At 32.7% G+C, this 27,435-nt stretch overlaps 3 protein-coding genes across 5 annotated transcripts; 1 reads left to right on the top strand and 2 right to left on the bottom strand.

Moving 5' to 3' along the window:
• The first annotated feature begins 6,644 nt into the window (after positions 1-6,644).
• Positions 6,645-8,790, top strand: LOC140828543 (probable indole-3-pyruvate monooxygenase YUCCA5). The gene is made up of 3 exons (XM_073191476.1): positions 6,645-7,458; positions 7,552-7,923; positions 8,555-8,790. Exons 1-3 carry the CDS (start codon positions 6,760-6,762, stop codon positions 8,777-8,779), a joined length of 1,296 nt encoding a protein of 431 aa, XP_073047577.1. The 5' UTR covers positions 6,645-6,759; the 3' UTR covers positions 8,780-8,790.
• A 3,960-nt stretch (positions 8,791-12,750) lies between these two features.
• Positions 12,751-18,817, bottom strand: LOC140827821 (7-hydroxymethyl chlorophyll a reductase, chloroplastic). 2 transcript variants are annotated; one of them, XM_073190672.1, is made up of 19 exons: positions 18,665-18,817; positions 18,486-18,585; positions 17,792-17,876; positions 17,283-17,394; positions 16,720-16,804; positions 16,576-16,617; positions 16,412-16,490; positions 16,149-16,200; positions 15,990-16,052; positions 15,658-15,755; positions 15,211-15,246; positions 15,071-15,132; positions 14,527-14,554; positions 13,861-13,940; positions 13,664-13,733; positions 13,519-13,576; positions 13,285-13,349; positions 13,114-13,208; positions 12,751-13,031 (listed from the first exon to the last, which is right to left on the bottom strand). In XM_073190672.1, the coding sequence occupies exons 1-19, from the start codon at positions 18,732-18,734 to the stop codon at positions 12,941-12,943; spliced, it is 1,371 nt and encodes a 456-aa protein (XP_073046773.1). In that variant the 5' UTR covers positions 18,735-18,817; the 3' UTR covers positions 12,751-12,940. The 2 variants fall into 2 exon arrangements, with proteins under 2 accessions (XP_073046773.1, XP_073046774.1); XM_073190673.1 differs by lacking the exon at positions 16,720-16,804 and having other exon boundaries at positions 16,412-16,482.
• Positions 18,818-22,353: 3,536 nt separating this feature from the next.
• LOC140827820 (PHD finger protein ING1) lies at positions 22,354-27,069 on the bottom strand. 2 transcript variants are annotated; one of them, XM_073190671.1, is made up of 7 exons: positions 26,935-27,069; positions 26,307-26,378; positions 25,033-25,220; positions 23,820-23,883; positions 23,584-23,683; positions 22,809-22,968; positions 22,354-22,673 (listed from the first exon to the last, which is right to left on the bottom strand). In XM_073190671.1, the coding sequence occupies exons 1-7, from the start codon at positions 26,969-26,971 to the stop codon at positions 22,563-22,565; spliced, it is 732 nt and encodes a 243-aa protein (XP_073046772.1). In that variant the 5' UTR covers positions 26,972-27,069; the 3' UTR covers positions 22,354-22,562. The 2 variants fall into 2 exon arrangements, with proteins under 2 accessions (XP_073046772.1, XP_073046771.1); XM_073190670.1 differs by having other exon boundaries at positions 23,584-23,691; positions 23,822-23,883.
• Positions 27,070-27,435: the final 366 nt, after the last annotated feature.

Genomic DNA, 27,435 nt, shown 5'->3' with positions numbered 1-27,435 from the left:
ATACGAAATAAATAATAAATTTTATTTTGCTAGGTGTCAAAAAAAAATAGAGTCAATAAAAAAAATAAATATAAATTAAATGGATTATAGAAATAGTGGGTTCCTTCGTTTCTATGGTTACTTCTTAAACGGTGAGGTCTTCTCTATACACCGGAGCCTTTAACTTCATTTAATCAATGTTATTGAGAACTTGTATAGTTCACACCACGCTCTTTGGCTCTACCCCTGAATTATCCAGTAATAGGTCTTTCACAATCAGACCCGCTTATAACAGTAACGGTATTTAATTATGAAAGTTAGCTGGGTAGCTGACCCTTGTAGTCCGTTCTTGACCGAGTGGGAACTTAATTTTTATGTTTTTTTCATTTAAATTAAATAAGATTTCTTCCGCTTAATGGATAGCCATTTGCTACCAATGGAGAATTACTTATCATCTTAAATTCAGGTGATTAGATTTGCACCAACGGAAACCATAAACTTTAATACACAATATAAGCGATCAATTTCCTTATTTTTAGATAGTGAAGTGAAGGGCGTTCCTTCTTCTATTCTATCCTATTCATAGGTACTGATCATTCATACTGGAAAGCGTTTTTCTTTCTTTTTTTGTGCCAGCTTATGATCTAAACGAGTCGCACATACACCCTAGTACATGTTCCTCGACGCTGAGGACATCCCCCCAGAGCAGGGGATTTCGTGACATTTCGAATTGGCTGTCTTGTATTTCTAATAAGTTGTTTAATAGTTGGCATGTTGAATCATATACATAATGGGCTGGTTTAGATTGATCCTAACCGGATGATTATGAATTTTTTCTATTTAATAGAATAGTAAACTCGGAGATAAAATCTAAAATCACGGATTTGAACAAAATCCATCTTTTTCATTCAACTGCTACAAGATCAATAATTCCATAAGCTTGGGCTTCTGTTGCTGACATAAAAACGTCTCTTTCCAAGTCTTCAGATACAACCCATAATGGTTTGCCCGTCCTTTGTGCATAAACCCTTGTGATGGTTTCGCGTATTTTCAGCAGCTCTTCCGCTTCCAGGATAAATTCTCCCGTTTGCGCCTCATAAAAAGAAGCAGCAGGTTGATGGATCATTACCCTGATGATACAAGGGTTTTCTATCTGGTGTGATGAAACGAACAGAAAAGAAAGATAAAGAATAATAGGAAAAAAGATAGAATTATATAACCGTACGGGCATCGTCTTTTGTTCATTGCATACGGCTCTAGAATCAAATTGACTCTTTTACCCTCCATTGAAGATTGAAGAAAGATAAAAAGAGAATTTATCAGCCCCAGATGGGTAAATGATCAAATTGCCACCCTTCCTTTCGTAGGAGTTCAAAAATGCTATAAAAAATACTATGATGGCTCCGTTGCTTTCTATTTTAAAATGGATTATTTGTTATATCTTTGATTGAGCAATCCCAAAGTTTCTTTTTTTTATCCAAAAAATCTTTTTCGCGCTCTTTTTTATAACAAAAATATTGTTTAAGAGCCCTTCGGTGTGAAAACAAAAAAGTTTGTGACGCTGGATTTGACTTCCGATAGATAATTGAAAATCGGAAATCCCTAATCCCAAATTAGGTACCTTGGTGCCAACATCTTTCAACTCATATTTTCAGTGTTTTATTTCATGTTTTTTTAATGCAAATGTCAACAATTTAATGAATAGAAAATACTCTACATAATATTATTTGTAATCTAAGCCATTCATCTATGAAATCTACGACGAATGAAAATAGATATTGTATTTTTGGTGCATGTATTTGTCTATGTGATTTCGATCATCAAATTTTTCAAATTTCGATTTTAATCCGATCTTTTTTTAATCTATTTTACTCTCTTTTTTTTTTTGATGTAATGTTAAATAGTGTAATGTCCAGCCACTACTTTAAATGAAAAATCAATAAAATTATCAAAATTATATGACTAAAACTTAAATTTTGATAATACAGACACGAACTGCATACCTTCAAACTAAACTTAGAAATATTCCCGAATGAAAATATGCATTTGGGACGTGAAAATATATTATTGAATAAAACTAAATGTACAACCAATATATCGTTACAGCGATATTTACAATTATTATATCGCGAGAATTTAATGTTATGTCGTGAGATTTTGTATTCAGTATATAGTGAGATTGTAACAGATTGAATTTGTTTATTGATTTTTTTTATATGGTACAAATTGATATACAAATATCGATGTGACGATGTACGTGTAACACCATCTCTATATTTTTTCCTACCTGCGTGAACGTGTGGGCTAACATGGGCCTGTCCATAGATGATGGACCTAAGGCGAGGCCTGTGAAGATACAATATGGCCCATAATACAGGCCCAACATAGTAAACGAGAAATGCTAGATAATATCTTCACATGCTTATGTTATATTTACTCGAAAATATGAAACACAAAACCACTTGAATACATCAGATAACATTCTCAATCAAATTAATAAAATAAAAGCTAACGATATAACTCAAATATTTTAACAATAAAACAGTCCGAATAGTATGTTGATCATTCGTCCAATCAGAACAATTTAATATATACTTATGTATGTTCTTGTATAACTAGGAAACAAATTTCTGTGTCTTATGTTTTGGTTATTTTTTTCAAAATAGAGGCTTAAATCTTTATTTTTTTGTAATATCAAAGTCGAGTTTTCCTCCTATATCTTTCAATTTTTGACTATTTTTTGAAGGTAATTCGTTGAACCTTATTCGAAAGCGGATTTGTCTGCTTATTCAATGGATTCTAAAACTGCATTTGCAATTGAGGAAGCAAACTGGCCCTTTACCTTTGCACCTTTGCTGGCTTGAATGGGAGAAAACGAATGTCTAAAACTCATATAATGAACCTCTTTGATTAACCCCTAAAATGGGAAAAATCGATGAGAATCTCATCCATTAGATATGATTCGCCTTGACCGGATCAAATAGCGTCAGCGACTTTCTCGCTACATGAGATTGAATGTCATAACTCGTATTTGTATTTTACGAAGAAGAACCGAGATTTAAAAGAAACAACTAATACCACGCTAAGACCGAAATAAACATATTTCCAATAACATGTGACCACATGAACACTTCATGTTTGTAACATGAATCTCTCAATTTGGAAACATTATTACCAATAATAAAAAAACCCATCACATTCTAGTTAGTTCCAAATTTAATTAAAAAAATTAGAAAAAAATCTAAGAACATTGTTCTTAGGGATATATTAATTAATGGGGAGTTAACTTAATGTGTTCTTGAATTGAAATTGAGGGATGATTCTTTGTATGAATGTGGATATCTATGAAAAAAATGAGTTCTTGAAATCTTAAATACAATGAATGGAGATTAATTTATTTAGAGATATTGAGACATTTCCCCAAGATGGTTATTTTATATACATGTGAAGTTCTATTATTTTATGGATGACATGCAATTAATCATATAATTTTAGTGAATCCACATGAAAATTAAATAAGAATATACATACACATTTGATTTTTATTATCTTATGATAATTAAATTTAAAATAAAACACATTGAATATAATATAAAATGACTACCACTACTAGTGATGGACTTCATTGTTGAGCAATTTGTTGGAATATTTTTCGGGCTAATTTTAAATAATAAAATGAAAATATTCAAATTAACTTATTTAAATAATGGGCATTGGCGACAAATTTATGTTTATTTCTTATATTTAATAAACTAATAGATTTACTCTAGGAATGGTCTCATTCATTAAAAAAAACAATAATGGACCTAATTAATAGAATATGATCGTTAAAGTTGTATCAAACCTATGATTAATAAGTATAACATTATGGTTTGTTATTGTCTTATCGGTAATTAATTAATAAATGATAATAATCAAACATTCTTTCTTAATTTTTTTGCAATAGGGAAAAAACAAAGTCTACTTTTATATTTCTAAAATCAAAATTATAGTTATCAACCTATTTTGGCACGGATTAACTTTGGGTTGGTAATGCACAAGAAGGTATTATGACTTACTACCATTAGGAAAAGTCTCGAAGAAAAAAATCTCATTTTTTGTTTGATTCTGTACCGTAATGTAATAACACGTGAGAATTCGAGTACGTAGTACGAGAAAAATTTGGTTAAACGACCTGCAATAAAATCATCCGATAGGGGCAAACAAACGATAACGAATCAGTTGTTGTGCTAGAATCAGCCGCTACAGATTTCATTGTTGGCGAAAGGTTTGAAGACGAAACTAGAGGTAACTTTTGAATTGAGACTAAAATCATTTTATTGAATTAAAATTGATTCATAAACGACTTTATAATCTAGGGGTGTCAAAATCCGACACGACCCACCAACTCGACACGGTTCAACCCGAAAAAAATAAGGTTTGGGTTTGGGGTTTTCTGGTTCGGGTCAGATCAGGTTAGACCCGACAGTTGACCCGAAAAAAATGATCGGGTTGGGTTGGTTGAGTTTGGGATTGACCGAAAATTTAATTTTTTTTAATATATATATAATTAATAAGTATTGCATACATTTTTTTTTATATATTTTATGTCTTAAAAAATATTTATTGTATATTTATATCATAAATTTTCATAATTTAATATTTATTTTGAACATTTTTTTTATTTTTTAAATAATTGTTTATTTGATTTAGTAAATATATTTTGTTTTTCTACTATTAGACTTTCAAATTTAAATCATATATATGAGGGAGTTTTGTTATTATGTGTTTAGATTAAAATATTAGTATTATTTTTTGAATTTTATTTAATTTTCTTTCAAAAATTCAAAATCGGTTATACGGGTATATTCGGGTTCGGGTTCGGGTTCGGGTTCGGGTGTAATAATTTTCTATACTTGGTAGAGCAACCGAAACACGAGGCTTGAATTGTTATACGGTTTAAAAGATCAGAGTTTTACAATTACAACTAGCTATAATTTTTGGTAAAATAACGAGTGATCAGTCCTACTTGTTCTAATGTAGAACTCCAAATAGCAATAATTGATTGATCATATTTAACTAATATTGTCTGTATAAATGATTTTTTGAAATAATTCTAAATGATTTTTCATATTTACATATACTTCTAATAAAAATAAATAAATGATCAATGATTATGTATCATCGTGACGAATCAATGGAGTCAAACTAGATCTTGCGAAGTTTCCAAATGAAATAAACAAGATTTAATATTGCAATTTTATAAACTTAAAGTTATAAATTAACTTTTACACACTTAATTCCATGTGAACTTCTTTTAAATTACTTAATTAATTGAATAATCATTAATCTAATTGTCAAAGTATTTAAAGTTGTTGATGCAATGAGTGTCTGTATATATATATATAAAATAAGCCAATAAACTACATTAATTAACTCATTAAGTATAGGAATGGTATGTTCAAAAAAAAAAAGTATAGGAATGGGCAGAGCAAGATTAAGATTTTATTTCGAAAACAAAATTCGTTCAATAAGTTGGAATTTTTTGCTTTTGGTCATGTAAGTCAATAAATTTTGTAGGAATGGACGCTTGTTATTTTATCAAAAACTATGGTTTACGGTAATAGTGCCGCTAAAATCAAATAAAACAACATGTTTTTATTGCTCTAACAAACATGGCTAATTAGTGCATCCGAACAATCACTCTTCCAATAATTACACTCCTTACAATCAATTAGAATCGAACACACGATCTTGGTTCTGATACCAATGGAATGACCGAATGGTTGTCGTTTTATCAAAAACTATAGATGCTGATAATTGTCCAACTCAACAATGTAGCAGCCCAAACGTCGCATTTCGATTGCTCTAACAAGCAGAGAAAATTGATTACACCCAACACATTTTGATATTAAATCTGATAAATTTGTCTTTTATTTATGTTTCATAGAGACGTCTGAAATGTCCAATGTTCGATTAAGATTGTTTCCCTTGGAAAAGAGATATATATTTCAGTGGATTCTATCATCTTTCAAAGGCTCCACATACTGTTGTCGTCGTTCCAATCTCAGTCTAGGTCGGGTATGGGTGTTGTCACGCCACGAAACCGAGACGTGTAATCAGCGTTGCTTAACAATTAAAATCATGAAACAACAAGCCACGTAGTGCATAAAATAGCCAAAAGTCAGTCTATTACACATCTCATGATAGTTTCTACAGTGTAAAACACAAATGCGAAGCGAGAACTTAAAGAAAAATATAACTAAAACCACGCTTGAAACTTCATGTCTCGAACTTGATCACCAACTCCAAAACATGTGTTGTTCATCATCTTCCAACTGATCTTCGCCATTATCCGAAGATGGAAGTGAGGGGGTGAGTGTTTGGGAAAACGCTTCCAATCATACACAAGAATATCGAAATATACATACAATATGAATTCAAAAGTGAAATATTACAGAATAGATCGCAACATGAAATCGAGACACGGGAAAACAAAATTCGAAACAAGGCATATATAATCATTACATTATTATTTCGAAAGATATAACGAACCAAAAATGACATTAAAAAACATCATTTTCAATCTTATTTACAACTTGCCATTATGGCCACCTTCCCTATTTATATACCACGCCACACATTTCATCAACCTGCACTTTCTGCTCTTTTTCTTCTGTCACATTCGCAATTTAAACATATTTTTTTTGTTAGAAAACAATTCAAATTAACCACATTTTCATTCCTTACTATCTCAACATTTTCTATAATCCATAGAAAGTAAAAAATATATATATCTCGATGCCTCGTTGTGATCTTTGTAGGCCACCAATGTTGCCAACATTCCGAAAGGAGGATCTTTTCTCCGGTCGATGCATACTCGTAAACGGTCCGGTGATAGTTGGAGCCGGTCCATCCGGTCTAGCATTATGTGCAGGCCTTAAACAACAAGGAGTTCCATTTATCCTTCTTGAAAGATCAAACTGCATTGCTTCGTTGTGGCGAAATCGGACATATAATCGCTTGAAACTCCACCTCCCGAAACAATTCTGCGAACTTCCTTACGTCCCTTTTCCCAAATACTTCCCAGAGTACCCCACAAAACATCAGTTCATCGACTACCTCGAATCCTACGCAGAACGGTTCAAGATCGAACCAAGGTTCGATGAAACAGTCACCTCTGCTAAGTACGACGAAACTTGCGGTCTGTGGCGCGTTAAGACTAGCAAGGGGAAGTTTCCGGGGGACGATTCCGTGACGGAGTATATGTGTAGGTGGCTTGTGGTGGCTACTGGAGAGAATGCAGAGAAATTCGTGCCGGAATTCCAAGGATTAACAGAGGAGTTCAATGGGGATGTGATTCATGCTTGTGATTATAAAACGGGTAAGGTTTATAAGGAAAAGCGTGTGTTGGTAGTTGGCTGTGGGAATTCAGGAATGGAGGTTTGCCTTGATTTGTGTCACCATAATGCGTTTCCATCAATGGTGGTTAGAAGCTCTGTAAGTAATATTTATTTTCATTTCTATAATTACTTGATAATTATATACATAATATTTAATATTATGTATATATATATATATATATATATATAGATCCATGTATTACCAAGGGAAATTCTGGGAAGATCAACGTTCGAGGTGGCGGTATCGATGACGAAATGGCTACCAGTTTCAGTCGTGGATAGAGTACTTGTTGCATCAGCCAGATTAATCCTGGGAAACATAGAAAAATATGGGATCAAAAGGCCATGTTTGGGGCCTTTACAGCTCAAGAATAGTGAAGGGAAGACACCAGTATTGGACATAGGCACTCTCTCAAAGATCAGATCCGGAGATATAAGAATTGTGCCTGGAATCAAGAGATTCTTGAGCGATGGAGCCGAGCTGGTTAACGGCCAAGTTCTTGTGATCGATTCGGTTATTCTTGCGACAGGATATTCGAGCAATGTCCCATCTTGGTTGGAGGTAAGATTCAAACTGGTTTATTAGGAGCTACAATAGACTCGTATAATAGTTAAAGTTAAGTTAATCATTTTTGTAAAGCGAGAATAGATACCGAATAGTTGCTAGAAAAGTCTATAGAGTACAATCTTGCTCCAAAAGGTGAAATCGCTCACCTTAGACGCCCCTCACCCCCGACCCGACAGGAATGTGAGAGGAGGTAAATCATGGTGACTCAGACAACCAGCAGTAACTAGACCTTATGCTACGCCGCGCTATAGAGTACAATCTTGGTTGCCTCATGACAGTGTCATGCTTCTATTATTTTAGGATTAAATGTAGAAATCTATAACACAAGTTATTTTGAACCTGTCCCCTAGAAAGAGTGTATATATATTACATGTATGTATAGGTCAGTTATATCTGTGTGTCTGATTCCATGTGACAGTTATGGAGGTTTGGTTCATTTTAGATTCTGTATGCCTGAATTCGAATCTAGTCAGTATTTTTATTTTATTTATTTTTGCTTAAAAAAATATTGGTAAAAGAGAAATGTTGCTCAAGATTGATACCATAGGATATGAAACTAAATTATATAGAAAATATAGTACGAGGAGAAATTTTAGGATTTTCACAAGATTTTTTGGTATGACAGGAAAATGATTTCTTTTCAAGAGATGGATTTCCGAAAACGCCCTTTCCGAATGGATGGAAAGGTAAAAGGGGACTTTATGCAGTTGGCTTCACAAGGAGAGGACTCTCAGGGGCATCAATGGATGCCATTAAAGTTGCACAAGATATAGGCAGAATCTGGAAAAGTGAAACAAAGCAAAAGAACCATTCGGTAGGCGTCGCCTGCCATCGACGATGCAAGCCATAGTTGTGAGATCGACGACGCCGAGAACTCTATAAAAATTATTATTGAATTTTTTTGGTCATTTAATGTAATTTTTTACTTGGAGGTTGAATGAGTGATTTGAGTCTGTTTTAGAGAAGAAGAATGTAAACTAAAAGAAGCCCTCTTCATGACAAGTCCCAATACTTGGTTTTGTTGGGGATTTTTGTACAAAGGGAGATGAGGCTTTCCCATTTAATTTAGTCTCTTGGATTTGGTGCACAAGTTTGTGATGCTACTGTTTATTTCATGAATTTTAATTTAATTAGCTATTTTTTTAGTAATTATTTGTTTTTTATTCTACTATTTATACATAGTCACTTGTGATTCTTTTTAGGAGTAACATTTATTGTGACTGTGATTTTGGTATACCCAGAAGTAGGTCTCCTGTGAGACGTTCTCACGAATTTTTATCTGTGAGACGAGTCAACCTTACCAATCTTAGAATAAAAAGTAATATTTTTTCATTGATGACCCAAATAAGAGATCCGTCTCACAAAATACAACATGTGAGACCGTTTCGCACAAGTTTTTGTCATCATTGTATTTGTCAATTAATATTTTTAGAGGGTTTTATATCTTTATCCTTGTAAAAAATTAAAGATCTTTTTATTCTTCTTTGCCAATAAACTTCCTTGACAAAGAAAATGCTAAAAACACACGATTGATAGAGATATAAATTCCTTTTTATAATTTACTAAAATTGAAAAAAGAGTTGTATCAAAAGCATCACATTGCACATATTATTGGAGTCTATGAAGCTTGTGGCAATATAGTTATCATTAATGTTGTATTTGGAATAAACCGTTTAAATTTGAGAACAAATTTTTAATAACGGATTTCAAATTTGTGGATTTCAATATTATCAGAAAAGCGCTCAATAGATTTAGAGCGGATCTCTTGTGAGACGGTCTCACGAATCTTTATCTGTGATACGGGTCAATCCTACCGATATTCACAATAAAAAAATAATACTTTTCGCATAAAAAGTAATATTTTTTCATGGATGACCCAAATAAGATATCAGTCTCACAAAATACGACCCGTGAGACCGTCTCACACAAGTTTTTTCATAGATTTAAATATTGGATTCAAATATATTTTAAATTCAAGTTTTTCGATCCAAACGGAACCTTTATTTTTATTTAAGCATGCGAACGATCTCTTTGGAAATAATATTTTATTTAATTTGGACCGAATTATCTAATATGAGAATGAATGTAATGGGATTTGTCTCCAAAACATTGTCCACTTGAAGCAATTTAAAATGGTGGACCTTATTTCCATACAATTCTCCTGCATCCACATTCTATTCTATTCAATGTGAAGCCGACTCTTCCCTGCTTTTGGTTGGGGAGAAATGTTTGTATATTAAAAATTCACCAGAGTTTCATGTTGCTTTAGCACATGGAGAGAGCCCACAAAGACATTTTCTTTTAACTAAATTTAAAGATTTTTTTTTTATAAAAAGTGACGTATAAATAAATCACTTTATGGTTGCTAAGTTTATGTTACACCGAGAGTGTTACTTTCGATGCATTTTTATACAAGATGTTCACCAACATATGAGTTCAAACAAAAAATACGAGGTTCATCAGTAATTTTTGTTTTGAATTAAAATGTTCGATCGAACACCTTGTATAAATTGCACCGGGACGGACTAACACTTTCAGAGTATCGTAAACAAAAGTCTTTATGATAGGAGGATTTTTGTGTTTGTCGCTTAATGCTAATGATAACGACAAATGTTATAGCTAATGATTATGACGTAATTCAAACCTTTTAACTTATACATCGACTCAAATGTTGTGTTTCGATTGTTATCCTAGCATGAACACTTACTGCTTCGCGGCATCAAAGATTACAATTTCAACTCATTCTTTGTAATGATTATTTGAAATCTATCGAAACAAATGACTCATATCATAAGCTCGAACGCTATAACCTAAATTATTTAAATCAATATAATAACTCTCGAGCAATTTATCTTTCCGCGTATCAAAATTTCACAAATCTCATTTCAAATCATAATTTCCCTTCAGTAGCTGATGAGAGTATGATTTTCCTATAGGTGATCTTTCATGATTTACCGTTGAGAGAAAAAGATATATCAAACTCTCGATTCTTGTTTGTTTGCTAAGATAAGATAATTATTTTCCATTAATAGTTACTTGATTATTCAAATTCCAAGAGTCAAGAAGACTCGAAAAATATTTTAATCGAATTTTAGTCTAATTCAAACATGTTAGAATTTTAGTCTCGATCGAGCTCAAATTATTTTATTCAACATCTCTCGAAGCTGGCAAACTAACATGATATAATTATATAGTAAGTAAACATTTGCACCTCTATTCCTTACATTATACATACAACCCTACATGCAAGCTAGTGCTCTGTATAGTATTTGGCTTTAGCAGAATTTCTTCAGCAAGAACCTTACCAATCTCAGATAAAATGTATCAATTTCAAGGCTTAATGGACATTGTAATAAATCAAATTTCACCAGCTTGGTTCACACAGAATCATGTTAAGAATTCACAGACATAGTATTAGGGCGAAGATATGGGTAGATGAGATCCTACCTATGTGGGCACTACCCTAGCTTCATTTCAACGGGTAAGATCTTGCCACACAAACAATTTCAAAAAAAAAGTGAGTCCTATATATGCATGGGCAAATCTTGGCCATTCATCCTATCATGGGGCAATACTCACATGGATAGGATGAAATAAACCGAAGATATGAAAGCTTAAAAATTACTAAAAGAAGGGCACGGAAGCTACATTTGTACTAGTGTTTGGGAAGGCGAATATTCAGGTTAAGTTTGTGCGCTCGATTCCGAGCTTGCTTCAAACTAGAACCGCGGTATCCGGTATTTTGATCTCATTTTGAATTTTCTTGCATAATCTTTCTTGATCACATTACTGATACTCCTTAAAACGCACTTAATCATCTCATTCCGTCACACCGATTCTTTTCCAATGGGTTCAAACCCTTCGTCGCTCATTTTTCTTTTATTCTACTTAAATTTTCTCGCCCCATAAATGGACAGTGTGTTGTTAGACATCACAATAACCAAGAGAAAGAAACACATGGGATGGTCACCAAAAAGTATATCCTCTAGCTACTTCCTCGACTGCAGAAAGCCCCATTCCTTCATGTTATAATGAAGTTATTGTGTTTCACATATGTCCATGGAAGGTCGGCATTACCCTTATATCTTATCTTTCTTAGGGCCTACTCCAAACAATTTGCTATTTAATGCACCAAATCTTTGTTGGGTTTCTTCTGAAATCATAAATTCATTAAAGAAATCCAACGGTTCTTTATGGGTATGTAGGGCAACAAGTGGATTTAGCACAAGGGCAGGCAAGAAAAACAAAGTCCCTCTTGGAGTTTGGCGCGGGCATTGGCTTATCCTACTCTATAGGAGGTTTAGAAAATAGCAACAATCCCCATAAAATACATGCACTATGGTTCAAATTTTTTGGTCCTTCCGATTCTGCGACAAGGAAGACTACAAAGGTAGTTTGGCTCTATAAGTTTCACAAGGTTGCACGGAGAAATCTTAGTCATTTCATAATAATAGTAATAACAATAATAATAATAAACGAAATAAGCAATATTCATCGAAATTCATAGGTCCTCTACTGCCTATATATGTACGCACCCAGGAAGTACATGCTGATGATTGCTCATGCTAACACGACTAAGGATGGACCTCCAAAGGCAAAGACAAAACAATGATCTAGAAATATTTCCGTATGTGAGTCGAGTAATGTGCGAAAAGTGAGGAAGAGGGAAAATTAAATTCATATATAAAATTTTTTGCTACTTTCAGTTATCATTCCACAAGTATTACCATATGCTTTAGGTGTTCGGTATCTCTTGAGCTCCTAACATTTTGAACACATCCTTTTCCTCAAAAACTTTGGTCATTTCAAGCCCATACCCCATCCACATAACTTTACGTTATTGTAAATATAAAAGAAGGTAAGATGTTATGTGCATCAATAAGGGATTATCCTCTTAAGTTTTAACTTCAAAAAAACTGCAAACCTAACAAAATAACAAAAATTATATCAAGTTGCACCTTTTGCATACAAGTAAATGAAGCGCATGTACTGAAACTGGCTCTAAAACTTTTCATTTGGTAGAAAGCATCTTGTCAATCTCACCATTTTGGTTATACATAGCCACGAGTTTCTTTGCATACGATGGCATATGCTTATCAGCTCTGCAACCATATGTTTTCGAACAATCAGATAAAATAAAATTGAGACTATTAACACAAGTTACAAGTTTTTTCGCAGCCATACCTTTGTTTTCCCCAAGCACGATTTACGTGAAGGTAGTTGCGAATAGTGTGGTAATCCAAGGAATAACGAGCAAATTCAAGACCCTTTGGACCAATCTTGGAAAGAGTAATGGTGTCATAATATAGAACCTTCTATACTTAAAAAACTTTTTGGCTAGGGAAGAATCATTACTAGATTTAAAATGAACGCAATTATGTCACCCACAAACTTTGGAGCAGGTTGTGTCGGACCTTTTCCTAAGAAAATAAACGGAAAAAAAAGCTAAAATTCAGCAAGCTATAGGAACCATAATTCTTCATAATATTATGCAGAAAAATGCTTATTTTCATCACCCAACAGCATATTCATATCGTACACAGGCCATATATTCAATTGTAGCACTACGTGACATAAGCCATTGCGTACCCAATTTAGCATTATCGTCTGCTTTTACAGTTTCCATGACGAAAGGCCGTCTTTCACCCTAAAACAATCACCATGAACTAAGCCATACACAGTTTCTATATAGATTCCAAAATGGTAATGTCCACATGCCAAAAGATATGCTTACTCGGCTCACTGTGGGAGTGATTTCGAGGAGATCTTTCACCAAGTTAAGCATCTCCTTTCCACGTTCATTCCTGCCATTGGCAGATGAGATTACAAACAAGTAATACCGAAGAATAATGCAAATAGAAGTGATTGCTTCCCATGATTTAATATATACAAAAACATGACAATGAAAAACACAAATTTGCATGAGATCACCTGACAGTAACATATTGTGGATGTTGCGTCATGCTAAGTCCTGAAAATTTTGGCACGCCCATGTACCCAACTACCAAATCCTAGAATGGTTGAAAACCAAGTAATTAACAACTGTTTTCTGTGGACTTGAGCATTTACCGATGTTCTAAAAGCTATAGCTTAGAGTAATATAACTCAAATGTTTTATGTTGTAAACTGGTTCGAAAGTCGTATTTCGATTTCTGTAAGACACAAGCTAGCGAGAATAATTGATACCCAACTCCAGCAATCACTCAAACAAAGATTTCTACCCGTGATCTTAGTTTTACCCTAACTCTACCATTGAAAGCCTATCATTCTAATATTGCTATTTATAGGGTTGCTTGTGTAATGAAGTATACGAATATTATTTATTTCATGTGTGTAAGACATTTTCTTTTTGGTGTATTTGATTCAGATATGCATACTTAGATATTGTACAGGACTATGAAGGTGATGGTCCAGTCCAAGCTAAAATAAACACTCAGCAAGTAAGTTTAGGGTTACAGACTAATGTTTGATGAGGTGAGACAGTACTGACATGAAATAAATATATAATTGTTCAACTAGGGAATACGGGGAAGCAAAGGAAGACAAAACCAGAAACACAAAACATAAGACTATTGAATTAACGAGGGAAGCACTCACCGCTAAAGCATTTGTGTAGTCAAAACAGCTGCAATAAGACAGAATTATGCATGTTATTTAGTCTCAAATGGATAAAAGAAACTAAAAAGGTAGGATTTTATTTTAGTGCATATTTTGTCAAAATGAAAAATTAACAAATTTGAAACAGAAAATGGTAGTTGATTATTTTAAGGGCAGAAAACAAGAAAAATTGTTAGCTTAAGAAGCAATTGTAACAAACGATAATAGCATAGTTAATGAGATATTTCAATGGATTAACTTTTGAATCTCGCTTGGGCATGTATGTACATGTTTAATACAGGAAGACATGAGCTAATCACTTCAACCTTTAATTTGGGCTGAAGTTTGTCTATTATTCTAGTTCCTACTTTCATTGTTACTTGAACTTTTTCAAGATCACTGCTACTTTTTACCTGCATCTCGTACAACTAAGTTTTACTGACCATTTTGATTCGTCATCTCGTCAAAGAGTCTGAGTTATCTGAAAATATTCTTAATAAATGATAATCACTGGATACAAGATTTCAACGAAATTAGAAATTACCTATAGCAAGAAGGAGCAATTACATCAGTCAACTCATTCGCTGGAAGACAGAAATATGGAACCTGCTCTAGTAAGATTATAGAATCTAATCACAAAACAGAGTATACAGAAAGGCATGAGAAATGATTTCACTAAGTTACCTCCTCAATGTGGCCATCTAAATGCTTCAAGTGAACCTATAAAAGACAAATAGAAAACTATCTTAAGAATCATTTTTAGTAATCACGTAATCATTTGTCATGCAACAGTAGCAGGTTTAAGTATTTTAATACACACAATAATAATAGTATAAGAGATGATGATGATGATACAATGTGTATGCCCCGGTAGTTGTAAATGATAATGTACAGATTCAAAACCTATCACATGTTAAGTATGTTAAATTGGCCATTCATTTCCACATTTGGTCATAAAATCACATAAAGAATGTATATCTGCCTCAGACTAACAAGAAAGGTATGACTAAATGGTATCTGATTGCTAACCCAAGATTCTGAGCACATTTAGGATTTCAGCACTTATAATAAAAACTTGGATTCATTAAAAAAGAAATAATATGTACATGAAGAGACAAATTCAAGCAAAACCTTGTAATCTTGCATGAACTCATAGTGAAGAACTGTTTCTGGTTCACTGCTAGCAGCCTTTAGAAACTTATCTAAACCTTCTCGTGTACCATTATCGACTGTTGAGAAAAGCGAACAGGTATAAAGAATGTTAATTTAGAGAATTTCAAAACGAGATTGTCTGTCGACCGTGAAATAAAAAAATGAATCAGAAGACTAGTGGTTTCCTCATTTTTGCAATTAAAAAAACCTAGTGGTAACGGAATGAAAGAAATGCACTTGATAATGGTTCTAAAATATATAGTTAGTGAATAAAGCAATATTATCAAATACAATTAAATAAATATAGTTACCACAATTGGTTCCGAGAACATAAAGCTTTTCCAAATTCAAATAAGGCTCCACTGATCTCAGTGCTGCACTTTAACAAATTACTCTGCATTAAAATAGTGCAAGTCAAGATAAAACAGTTAATTGAATAAAGCACATGACATGTTGTAAGATGATAATACCTTGAACTTGGCAGCCAACGCCACAAAACAGAAGACGTCTCACACCCGCTGCCTGAGAATAAAAAGCAGTTGTTTACTCAGTCCACCTCAGAAAAGTGGGCTTCACATAAAATACAGGGTAAAAGCTTCATAAAAATACTTGAAAAAGAATCTTCAGGATTACATATATACATTTTTTGATTGGTGTCCACAGGCTTATATTATTTAATCATACATAGGTTGACATCCAGACCAGTTACTAAAAGAGAAGTGCAAGGAAGAACCTCGACTAATGCCAAAGTATTAAGATTAGGCGACAACGTTGGCTTAACACCTTTGGCAGCAAGAATTTCCTCTGGTGTCCTAATTTTTACAGATGATTAAGTTCAAAAAAAGATGTCAGTCATTTGAATCTATCAAAACTAATCATGTAACCAATAGAACAAACCTTGCCAAGATAGGTCTGGGAGTAAATCTATCTTCTGGATCACTGAAATGACATAACATAAAGTTACAAGAAACACACACATTAATGAATGATGATAATCATCTTTAAGAGGGTACAATTAGACTGCTTTAAAAGGATCAATACTTTTGCACACAGATAACAGCTTCAACCATGCCAGTTCTAAGCATTTCCATAGCAATTGTGGTCACTATACCAGTCCACTGAGCCCCTAAAAAGTAAGGTTATGTGGGACATCATTAAGTATGTGTCACTTAACCAAATGATAACATTTAGTTGCATTATGATGCATATTAGTTCATAAATAAGCATTCATTTCATCACTCGAAAAAAGAACAATGAGCTACAAGAAACGGAAGTGACCAAGCACTCAGTGATTCAATCTGTTCATTAGAAGGGAGAAAACATAATGTATTCTACAAGAATTTCCTTCACATGTTTAACCAAACAACGAAAAAATTTCAATTTATACTCGCACTTCTTAGCAATCCAAATTTTTTCATTTACAGTATCGTAACTAAATGAATACAAGTAAAATACGCATAAAGTGCAGAAATATTTAAAATATAAACTCCATATATTAACACAAATCAAACACTTTGACCGCTAGAAGATAAGAGAAGAGTCAAAGAGAGGACATTGTTAGGAATCTAGGAAATGAGGCATAAGAATCAACTTGAGGAGATTACCCTCGACTGGAATGATTTTCCGAGCATAAAGTAGATTCTCATACACCCCCATATAAGTCTCATCCATGGAACTTGTTTTCCTGCTTCGTCCGTGGACAACAGGTTCAAGAGCCTATAACAGCAAAAGGAAAGCTTAGCTACATGCCAAAACACCACGTATGAAAATCCCCTGTAACATGATAGATACCATAAATATTTGCATGTCATAATTATTGAGAATGGTCATCATATCCCTTTGAATCTATTCACAGAGTACAATGATTGTAATAATCAACAAAAGCAAAAAAATATCTATCAGCTATAAAGGATCTGAGATATTTCAGTATTTGTTGTTATCATAACTAATAGAAGAGAAACGGCAATACACTCGTTTGTAAGTGCAATACAACAACAGTTAATTATTTGACTAAAATAAAAGATAGAAGCTTAACAACTGATTAAGGCAAGATTGAGGAAAAAGATGTAGCTCACTAAATATATGAAGAGATGGGACAAAGATATAGGCTCACCTCAATTTTAGACATGCCGTCTCCCAAGAAGGCACAAGCGTTTTTGACATGAGCAATGTAATATGTATCACATAATCCGCAGTGGCTGGTCAAAGAATAACAAGGAGAACCAACCATTGTTATAATTTCTTTGCATCATTCAAGCTTTAAGTGTTTACATGAAAAGGAACAAAGCGGGTATATTTGCACTCTCCGTGCCTAAAAGGCATAAATTTAGGGGAAGACAAACAAGATGAGCATAACAGCCATCCTCTCAAATAAAACGCAATCTCAAATTCCATGTTCCAGATAGCTAAAGTTCGCCTTCGGATGCATTATAAACATGTTTTGCATGAATGGTGTAGCCGGCCCTTTGCAGCACCCGACTGTTTCAAATCCGTTGCAATGGTGTGGAGCTGGGTAATTCCACACGTTTCGAATTAATATAATCTCTCTAGCAGCATGCCTTTAACCATTGTTCAATAGTTATCCACAGAAATGAGTCAAATGCCCCCCAGGCACATCAAAACTTGGAACAATGACTTAACCTTCCATTCTCATGCAACTGTCATTTTTCTACCTCCATGGCTAAGGTTTTACACTGAACCGTGACTAACAAACAACTAAATTCTTGGGCCACCACACAGAAATGAAAGATTGGCAGCATTTCAAGAAAACATATGGCAAAACAGCAGTATCAAAGAATGTCTTGAACCTGCAATGATCCTTGGCGGGATAAGTCCCACCAGGAGGAATGGGCCTGGACTTCTGCCTCCAGTCATCTCTCAATTTCACCGACTTCGACCTTGTTCCTTCTGCACCTTTCAAAATTTTCTTTACCAAATGAAACCCATCAAACAAAAAAAGAACAAAAGGTGGACAAGTGAATTTTACCTGTAGAAGATGAAGAATTAATGGAGAAATTGAAGGGAAAAGAGTAGATAATTCCACTTGTCAAAGCCATTTGCAACTGAGTAAGAGCTATTGGTGAAGAGTGTGTTTACCGAGGAGGTGTGCGCCACAGAAGTTTGGCTGTTAAAATACCGATAATTCATTTCTGTTACGGCGTCGTATGGTACTTGTTTTTCCTTTTTTTATAAAATAACATTACTTTTATATTAAAATATGAATATATTCTCCACTCCAAAAAAATATATATGATTATATACTCAACAAAATAAATAATAATATATAAATAAATAATTTAAGAATTGCAGAAATGTCATTAATTAAAAATAAAATCAATCGTAAATTTATAAAGTATTATATAATTGATAAATTTATCATTCAATGAATACATGTTTAATTACTTAAAAATTGATATTAAACTTATTTAATTTGGTTAATTGTTTATGAATTAATATATTAAAAATTGATACAATAATTTCTTTTGTTAATACAATTTAATCAAAAAGTAACAGATAAAAATGTTTTACAATTTAAATTATTTAAGTTATGTCCACAATATATTTTGAACAAGTTAAAAATAAATAATGAGAGAGCAAATAGATTTGTTCGAGTGGTTGATTTTACCGAAGTTTTATACACTTTAAAATATGCTAAAATTTTGGACTTAAATATTATATGAGTAGGTCTCTTGTGAGATGGTCTCATGAATATTTATATGTGAGACGAGTTAACTCTACCGATATTCACAATAAAAAGTAATACTCTTAGCATAAAAAGTAATAATTTTTCATTGATGACTCAAATAAAAGATCTGTCTCACAATACGACATGTGAGAGCATCTCACACAAGTTTTTGTCATATTATATTATTTATTCAGCTTGGTCAAAACTCAAAACTAAGTTTGAGTCGAGTTTGGTCTCAACACCCAAGTCAAATGCATTGATGAAATTTCGCCTATCGACAATTTTCCAGTGAGTTCCAGGCAGGGCCGTACCTCTTATGAGGCGAGAGAGGCCATCGCCTCAGGGCCCGATCCTCACAGGGGCCCAAAATAAAAAAAAAAAACACAAGTCTCTTGTTGTTGAGGTATGCACCTAAATAGTATGTGCAATGAACATTTTAAAAAAAAAAAGGACATTGATCCATTGAAAACATGATTAAATATGATGATTATGTTCGTTGTGAATTTAATCAAATTATGTAGAGCTCAAACAATAAAGTTATGCGGCTCATTAATTAAATTTTTTAAAATTTTGTATGAATAAAATGGTAATGTTTAACCAATATATTTATTATTTTATCTTTTGTCAACTCATGTGTTAAAATTTTATACTTTAATTGTCGAATATTTGGTCTCTTTTCTTGAATTTATGTAGTTGGACCCATTTCAAAAAATAAAACACAAAAAATTGTGATAAAATATTATATTTATTATATTTATTATTTAAAATAAATCATATATTTTTACAATATTAGTTCATTATATTTATCATTTTGTTATTTTGATAGTTTATATTGATAAATTTCAATTTTGGCAACATATCTTACAATTTTTGTCAATTTCAATCTTTTTTCAATATAATTGTTTATATAATACTGTATTACGTTAGAGTCATGTTGATGTTGTAGCGCATGAAGAAAAAATCGCAAATAGATAAATATCTAACTCGTAAATTATATTTTCCTTATATCTATTGTTTGGTTATTTTTAATTTGCAAAATGAGCTTTACAGTTATTTATCACAATAATTTTTTTTAACATATTGTCTCAGGCCCCGTGAATCACAGGTACGGCTCTGGTTCCAGGTCTCGTGAGAAAAACTCAAAACAAGATAATTTTGTGTGCGTTTTATCGAGTATGAGTTCGGGTTTGTGTATTTTTTCAAATCTCCGCTGCAGAAGATGGATATGAGGATATTATCTTCGTTACTCAACTCACTCCGATAATAGTAAGTTATTATAGTCCATATCAAATGTATATTTTTAAAATTAGCCTTATTTATTGAAAAATGTATAATATAGGTTATTATAATTTAATAATTCTAAAATGCTCTTTTTCTTTATCTATTTTCACATATCAATAAAATTACTATAAGAGAAATAAGAGTCATTTCTAAAAATAATTTAAATAACTTATTTAATTATGCATTATTTCCTTTTTTAATATTAGTAATGAAAATCAGTTAAAAATAATATTTATGATAAAAATATAGATTAATTATTATAATACGCAATTAAGTATAATACTTAAAGATGATAAATAAATTAATATTAATCATACGAAAAATAATAAAAATAAAATTCAATTGTGAAGAATAAGCTAGCAATGTAATAATATCTGTAAAAATAATATTAAAAACATAATATGAATATTAACGTATTTATTTGTGTTGTACGTTTTTATTTATAAATTACAATTATGGATTAAAAAATAATAATTACTATATATTATACTCCTAGATCCAACTGTTAAAGGAGAAGAAAGTAACATAACGATGATATTGATGAGGTGATTATGATAATGATATGGTTTGATTTTTTTGTTTATTAAATCATGGATTATTAATATTATTACTAATACTACGTAATTGCTTGCAAAAGATGCTATAAATTATTGGAAAAATATTTTTGACTATCAAATATTTTTATGTTTGTGGAAATAAGTTTATATAAATTCATTTATTAAAAAAAAAAAAGTATATAAATTTTTTAAAAAAAACTAACACGCATGCAATAACTTGGTGCCATGGTGAAGAGAATATTGCATGGGAATTTTTAAAGCAAGGGCAGTTTTTGGCAATGTTCTAAAAAGCGTGAAGCACCCCGCAATACGGATGTCGAGCTCCAAGCTTTTCAAGCTTAAGCGAGATTAGTACATGTTTAAACGTGAAAAAACGCTTTTTATCTTTAGTGTAATTGTAATTATCTTAAACCAATAAATAGATTAGATAATACATAAATATAAGTCTGATACATTAATTCTTATATTTATAAAAACATAAAAATCTCAAAATTACAATATTTATTTGTTTTTGCAACTAGACCACATTAAAAATACTAAATATTTGTCAAATCACTATCATACATGCTTAATCATAATTAAAATTAAAAAAAATAAAAATCTAAATTATAGAGTAGGTCTCTTGTGAGACGGTCTCACGAATCTTTATTTGTGAGACGGGTCAACACTACCGATATTCACAATAAAAAAGCAATATTTTTAGCATAAAAAATAATATTTTTTTATGGATGACCCAAATAAGAGATCTGTCTCACAAGATACGACTTGTGATACAGTCTCCCACAAGTTTTTGCAAAAAATAAAAATAAATAGATCGATTAATTGTGCTTAAACACGTTTAATTAAACAATTTAATGACGTTTAATTCGATCAAACTACAATGTAACCACTTTTCTCGGAAACGAGACGTTTTTGTCGAGCTTCGAACTTGCACTTAAGCGAGCTATTTAAAACATTGGTTTTAGGTGGTTTTTATTTGGCAGGAGAATTTTATTTTCTGGAATAAAAGGATCTTAACTCCCACTTATTTTAAAATAAAAACGTCGCCACGGGGTTGGGGGTGAAAATTTCTGATTAGATATAATCAAGATGAAGGGGAAGACGTAATTCGTGGGCGAGAACTGGCTCAAAATCTAACATTTGAGATAGACATTTACCTAATAACACCAATCACTGATGAAAGGTACCTTTACACGAGTTCATTTGGTGAATGTTGGTTGATATTCTTTGCATTAACATTGCCATGTTAGAGGAGCCGTCGAGAAAATCAAAATGTAAAATATTCTCTCTGCACGAACATATCGCATACAAGTCCAGCATGGAACCGCAGAAACCTTGTTCGACTGAGTTGAGCAGACCCATCATTTACCTTTCTTACGTCTCTTCGTTCCAACACAATCCGAGCAGTACCATTTTCCCTTTGGTTGCTCTTTAAGGCCAACACACCCATAGTGAAACCATTCGATTTTGCACTGCAAACAGAAAGCTCGATTCCGTCAGAACAATGACAAGGAAAATCAATATTAACTGTCCCCGCCAGCCCTCTCTAATCATGGCACTGATGCTTAGGAAAAAATATAACAGGAGATTATGGGATTGTAACATACATCAGGATTATCGCATGCAACCATTTCTCCATAGCTCACTTGATTGCAGAAACAATATGTTGGTTCATTAGGATCAACTGGTAGATCTAATTCCATACTCGTATTTGCCGCAGTTGTTATTGAAGCAGCCATGGAGGCAGCAGCAGTTGCAAGGCGTGTTCTGCATAAAGGATGGTTTATTTTGGTGAAAAGTATAGTTCATAAAAAGGCACTGGGACGTTTATAAGAACCACAAATGAGAATGCTTCTAGACGCAAAACCAATGGGTTATAACATGCAAAAAAGCAATCTACATGGTAGACAAACAAGTGTTTGCAAACGGGAGCACGGGACTGAGGACGATAGTGATATCTTTTAGACAGGCATACCACATACAGTTTTTTTTTTAAAAGCATACCAAATACAGTTGAGCCATAAAAGAGAAATTAGGTTTAACTTCATGTACCAAGCTTGAGGTTTGGACTAAATTAGAGGTGTCCTCTTTAAGAATCACAACTGCATCGACTCCGATAAAATGGTAGTCTTATCATGTCTTTGCATTAAATTTCTCAAATTTCTTTAATGATTGCTCCTCGATTGACCAATGCATAAAATATATTATGTCTTAAGGGAAATAATGAGGACGAGTCTTCTTGTTTATGTTATTTCCGATGCAAAACAGTTACCTAATCAATATCACACAAAGTGTGGTAAAATTGGAATTGAAACAGGGATATTAAAGTACAAGAGCATAAAATTTTTAAAGCAGAATGTATCCAGGGTAGCAAGAAATTACTTTTTACGCCCTCTGTTACTAGTTTCACCAGACCTTCCAGCTTTAACATTGTTATCAACAGTCGAAGGTGAAGATACAGTTGAGGACATGGAATCTTTTTCTGAAACATTTGACATCATTAACAAAATTCATTAAAAAAATATCTCTTAAGGTTTCAACGTTCGTGCAGACAGAAAATTGAGCAAGCATGAAACAAATGCAAGTAGGAAAGATATAAAAGTTGCAGATTACAATACCACGCCGAAGATCTTCATCAAATTTCTTCAGATATCGATCTAGCTGTTGAATATGGGAATCCACCTGTGGCATCAAAATATATCACTGTCTAGGAAAGAATAACATACTATAAAGATATGGAAGACACTGTTAGATGCCAAATCTAGATTTTTACAATAATATTTCCAAGAAATGTAGAGCAAAAAGACTACGATAAACGCAGATGTCTTAGTGATCGACTTGGTCCCACAGTAATTTATCCTTCTATCAGTATTAATGGACCAAAAAGAAAATAACTAATGGATTTGAAATATCGAGCCTTATTCTTCTTCTTTACATCTAGAGAAAATGTATAAAAGAAAAAGGCAAGTTGAAACAGCACCAAATCACAATACATTTAGACCAACTTGACATACAACTAAAAATCGGTATTATGAGAATTGACTATTCTCTAATCTTAATAGTTAAGTTTGAATCCTTCTTCGTTTAAGTCGTCAACTGAATAATACATAGTCGGATACTTAACCATTCGGTATTAGATGAGGTACAATGCTATAGTTGAAAATCATATCAGATGTTGGAGGCACAAAACATATAAACAGCATAATGTACCCATGTTTGTGAAGACTAGTGCAATGATGCGAAATACCAGGATTGAAATAAAGTAGCAACAGAAAAGGAACAATTAACACATAGCACTGTTCACATGAAAGCACTTACATAATTGTGAAATGCTATTGACATCACACAAAATGGATAGCTTAATGTATGCTATCAAGACTTCGGGGGGAAAAATCAGAATAGTATCATTTGGAATGTAGAGTGCTATAATTTTATTTGTCAACCCACTGATAAACAAAACATCCAATTTCCTACCTTGTTCCATTCTTTGCCTGAACTTGAAGCCAAGTCCCAGCATCATTTAATATGTTATGGAAGAGTTAAACCACCCCACCGCACACAAATGCACTCTCTTTATCTCTATGTTACAGATTGCTTGAAAACAAGGGGATTATACATAGTTATATAGTACATGCACCTGATAATTCAGGTATTATAGGTGATAAGTGTTCAAGAATCAAAAAAAACTAAGGGAAATAAGCCATAGCTAGAAAAATAGATGAATGATAATCCTGACATTGAAAGGTGGATCACAAAATAATGGTTTGGAATGCTGAAAGAACAATAAAACTGAAGAAATATCCTAGGAAACATAAGGCATTTCATTTTTACCAAATCATATGCCTGAGAAGCCAATGAAACTTTCTCGTCAGCAATCCTGATGGCATGTTTTTGCTCATCCAAAGCTTCATCCGAGAATTTGAGCAGAGAAGAATTTGGAGTGATGTTACCGGACTTAATGCCCCGCTTCATATCAGCTAGTTCTTGTTCACAACGCTGCTCATTTTGCCGCTGTACTTCTGTTGAACAAAATAGAGAGGATAACACATATACTAGAAAGAAGTAGCTTCAAAATTAATAAGTTCGTATATTTAGTTTTATGTGGAAAGAAGTTTATCATATCTCAATCAAATGCAAACACACACAACTTGCAAATGGAAAAACTGTGAAGGTTGAAATAATCATTTAATATCTTTCATGGAAAAAAATATATGTGACTTCAAAAGCTCAGATTGAGGGAGCATATGCATTTCTTGAGAGCTACTTGGCCACATAATGCAAAAATAAAGGACAACAGTTGTCGAATGGAGCTCAAATTGAGGGGGAAATGCATTTCTTGAGAGCTACTTCGGCCACTTTAATGCAAAAATAAAGGAAAAGAGTTATGAAATGGAGCTCAGAACTGTGATATTATACGACAGAAAATTTCGGGCTTTGGCATAAAAAATCTGAAGAGGAAAAAACAAACAAATTTTCAGGAACTTTATCAACATAGAGATGTGTAACAATATATTTTTAATGCATAAATTAATAAATACCTTGTAGACAGGAATCTCTTAACCAGTTTAATATGTCAAATAGTTTCTAATCAATATTAACACCGATGCTCTGCAGCCAATTGTAATGCCTTGCAATATGTAATCTGCCAAATAATTTCTGATCGATTATGTATCACGAGTTGAAATTAAATAATCCAATTTCCCTTCAACTTTTCTAATTCTCTAATTTATTAATTAAATTTTCAAGGCATTACAGGCATTTAATGGAAAAAGCCACCACTTTAACATCGATCTTTTAAACACTCATTATTTCATTCAAACTGTCTTGCCAAGAATTTACATATATTGAGCCACATGACACAAATAACAGATAGGCGGTTAGAAAACCAAACATGTTTGCACATAGCCTTGACATATATACAACAAGAAAAACAATAAAGAATATATGTATTTTAAATTATCGACAAAACTCCATCATTATTCAATTACAATGATAACTGCTATAACATCTTGCTCAAGACACCGATTAATCCATATCAAGTAACAGGGTCTTGGGAGAGGTGAAAAATGAAACATGCCCATAACATCAAACTAAGAAAAGCATACCTTGCAGACTTTTATCTAGATCGCGTAACAAAGCGTACTTCCTTTGTAGAATATTTGGTAAGGCTTCAATATCTACATATCACAAAGAAATTAACATGATAAACTCTCAAACAAACGAAAAACAAATAACTTGGCGGGGCAGACACAGAAAATTAGGTGGGGAGATGCAACAAACTAAGGGGAGTGATTAAATGTATTTTTGGGGCGAAACGAGGATTTTTTAAAAAATTCAAAAATTTTCAGGAGGATGAAAACCATCACCCCCTTACCTCTACAGGGTTCGCCACCACATTTGACTGAGTAACAGTCACATAAAGTGACCCACTTTTCTAGTCAGAATGCATCACACATTAATGAAGGCGAAAAATTACCATCCCTAATGTCATATCCAAAGCAGATCAAACATTCAAAAAATAAAATACGTTCCCTTTTTTTAAAAAAAAAAAAGTTCAGATTGACAATTCCCACAAACGAAGAAATAAATGCTTAATTAACAAAACAACTAACAGAAAAATAAGCGCAATTGTAAAATATAAAAATCTAGGGTTTCCAAAATCATTACACAAAGGCATAAGGTGAAATCATGATAATAGCGAAAATCAGTTCTTGCAAAGGAAAAGATACTTACTGGATTGAAATTCCTCGGTGAATGACATCTCTTGCATTTAGAATTTTACTAAACCCTAACGAACCTTCCCGCCAGGAATGAATGAGTCGAAGGCGTTTGGGAGCACAAATTTATAATTTCGCGTCTAAATGTGAAAAGGCATGAATACCCCACAGTCTTTTCATCATTTGAGTAATTCGTTTTTTTTTTAAATTACAGTACACGCGAAGATTCGAACTCAGGAGTCGTCTAATTTTGCAAGGGATGAGACACTGGGGTCTCATCATTTGAGTAATTCTAACAACAAGAAATTTCTGTTACACGATTTCGTATAACAAATCTTTTATTGTAGTCATTTATTAAAAAATATTATTTTTTATATATAAAATAATATTTATTATTATAAATATAAATATAATTGATCTGTTTCATATATAATAATATGAGCATTTTTGATCGGTTTCGAAATAAAAATTGATAAAATCATCCCAATTATCCGTCTTAACAACAAGAGACGTGGGG

Source organism: Primulina eburnea, chromosome 3 (assembly GCF_022965805.1).
Source record: "Primulina eburnea isolate SZY01 chromosome 3, ASM2296580v1, whole genome shotgun sequence".
Lineage (NCBI taxonomy): Eukaryota > Viridiplantae > Streptophyta > Magnoliopsida > Lamiales > Gesneriaceae > Primulina > Primulina eburnea.
This window is presented reverse-complemented; position numbering and strand designations above follow the sequence as displayed.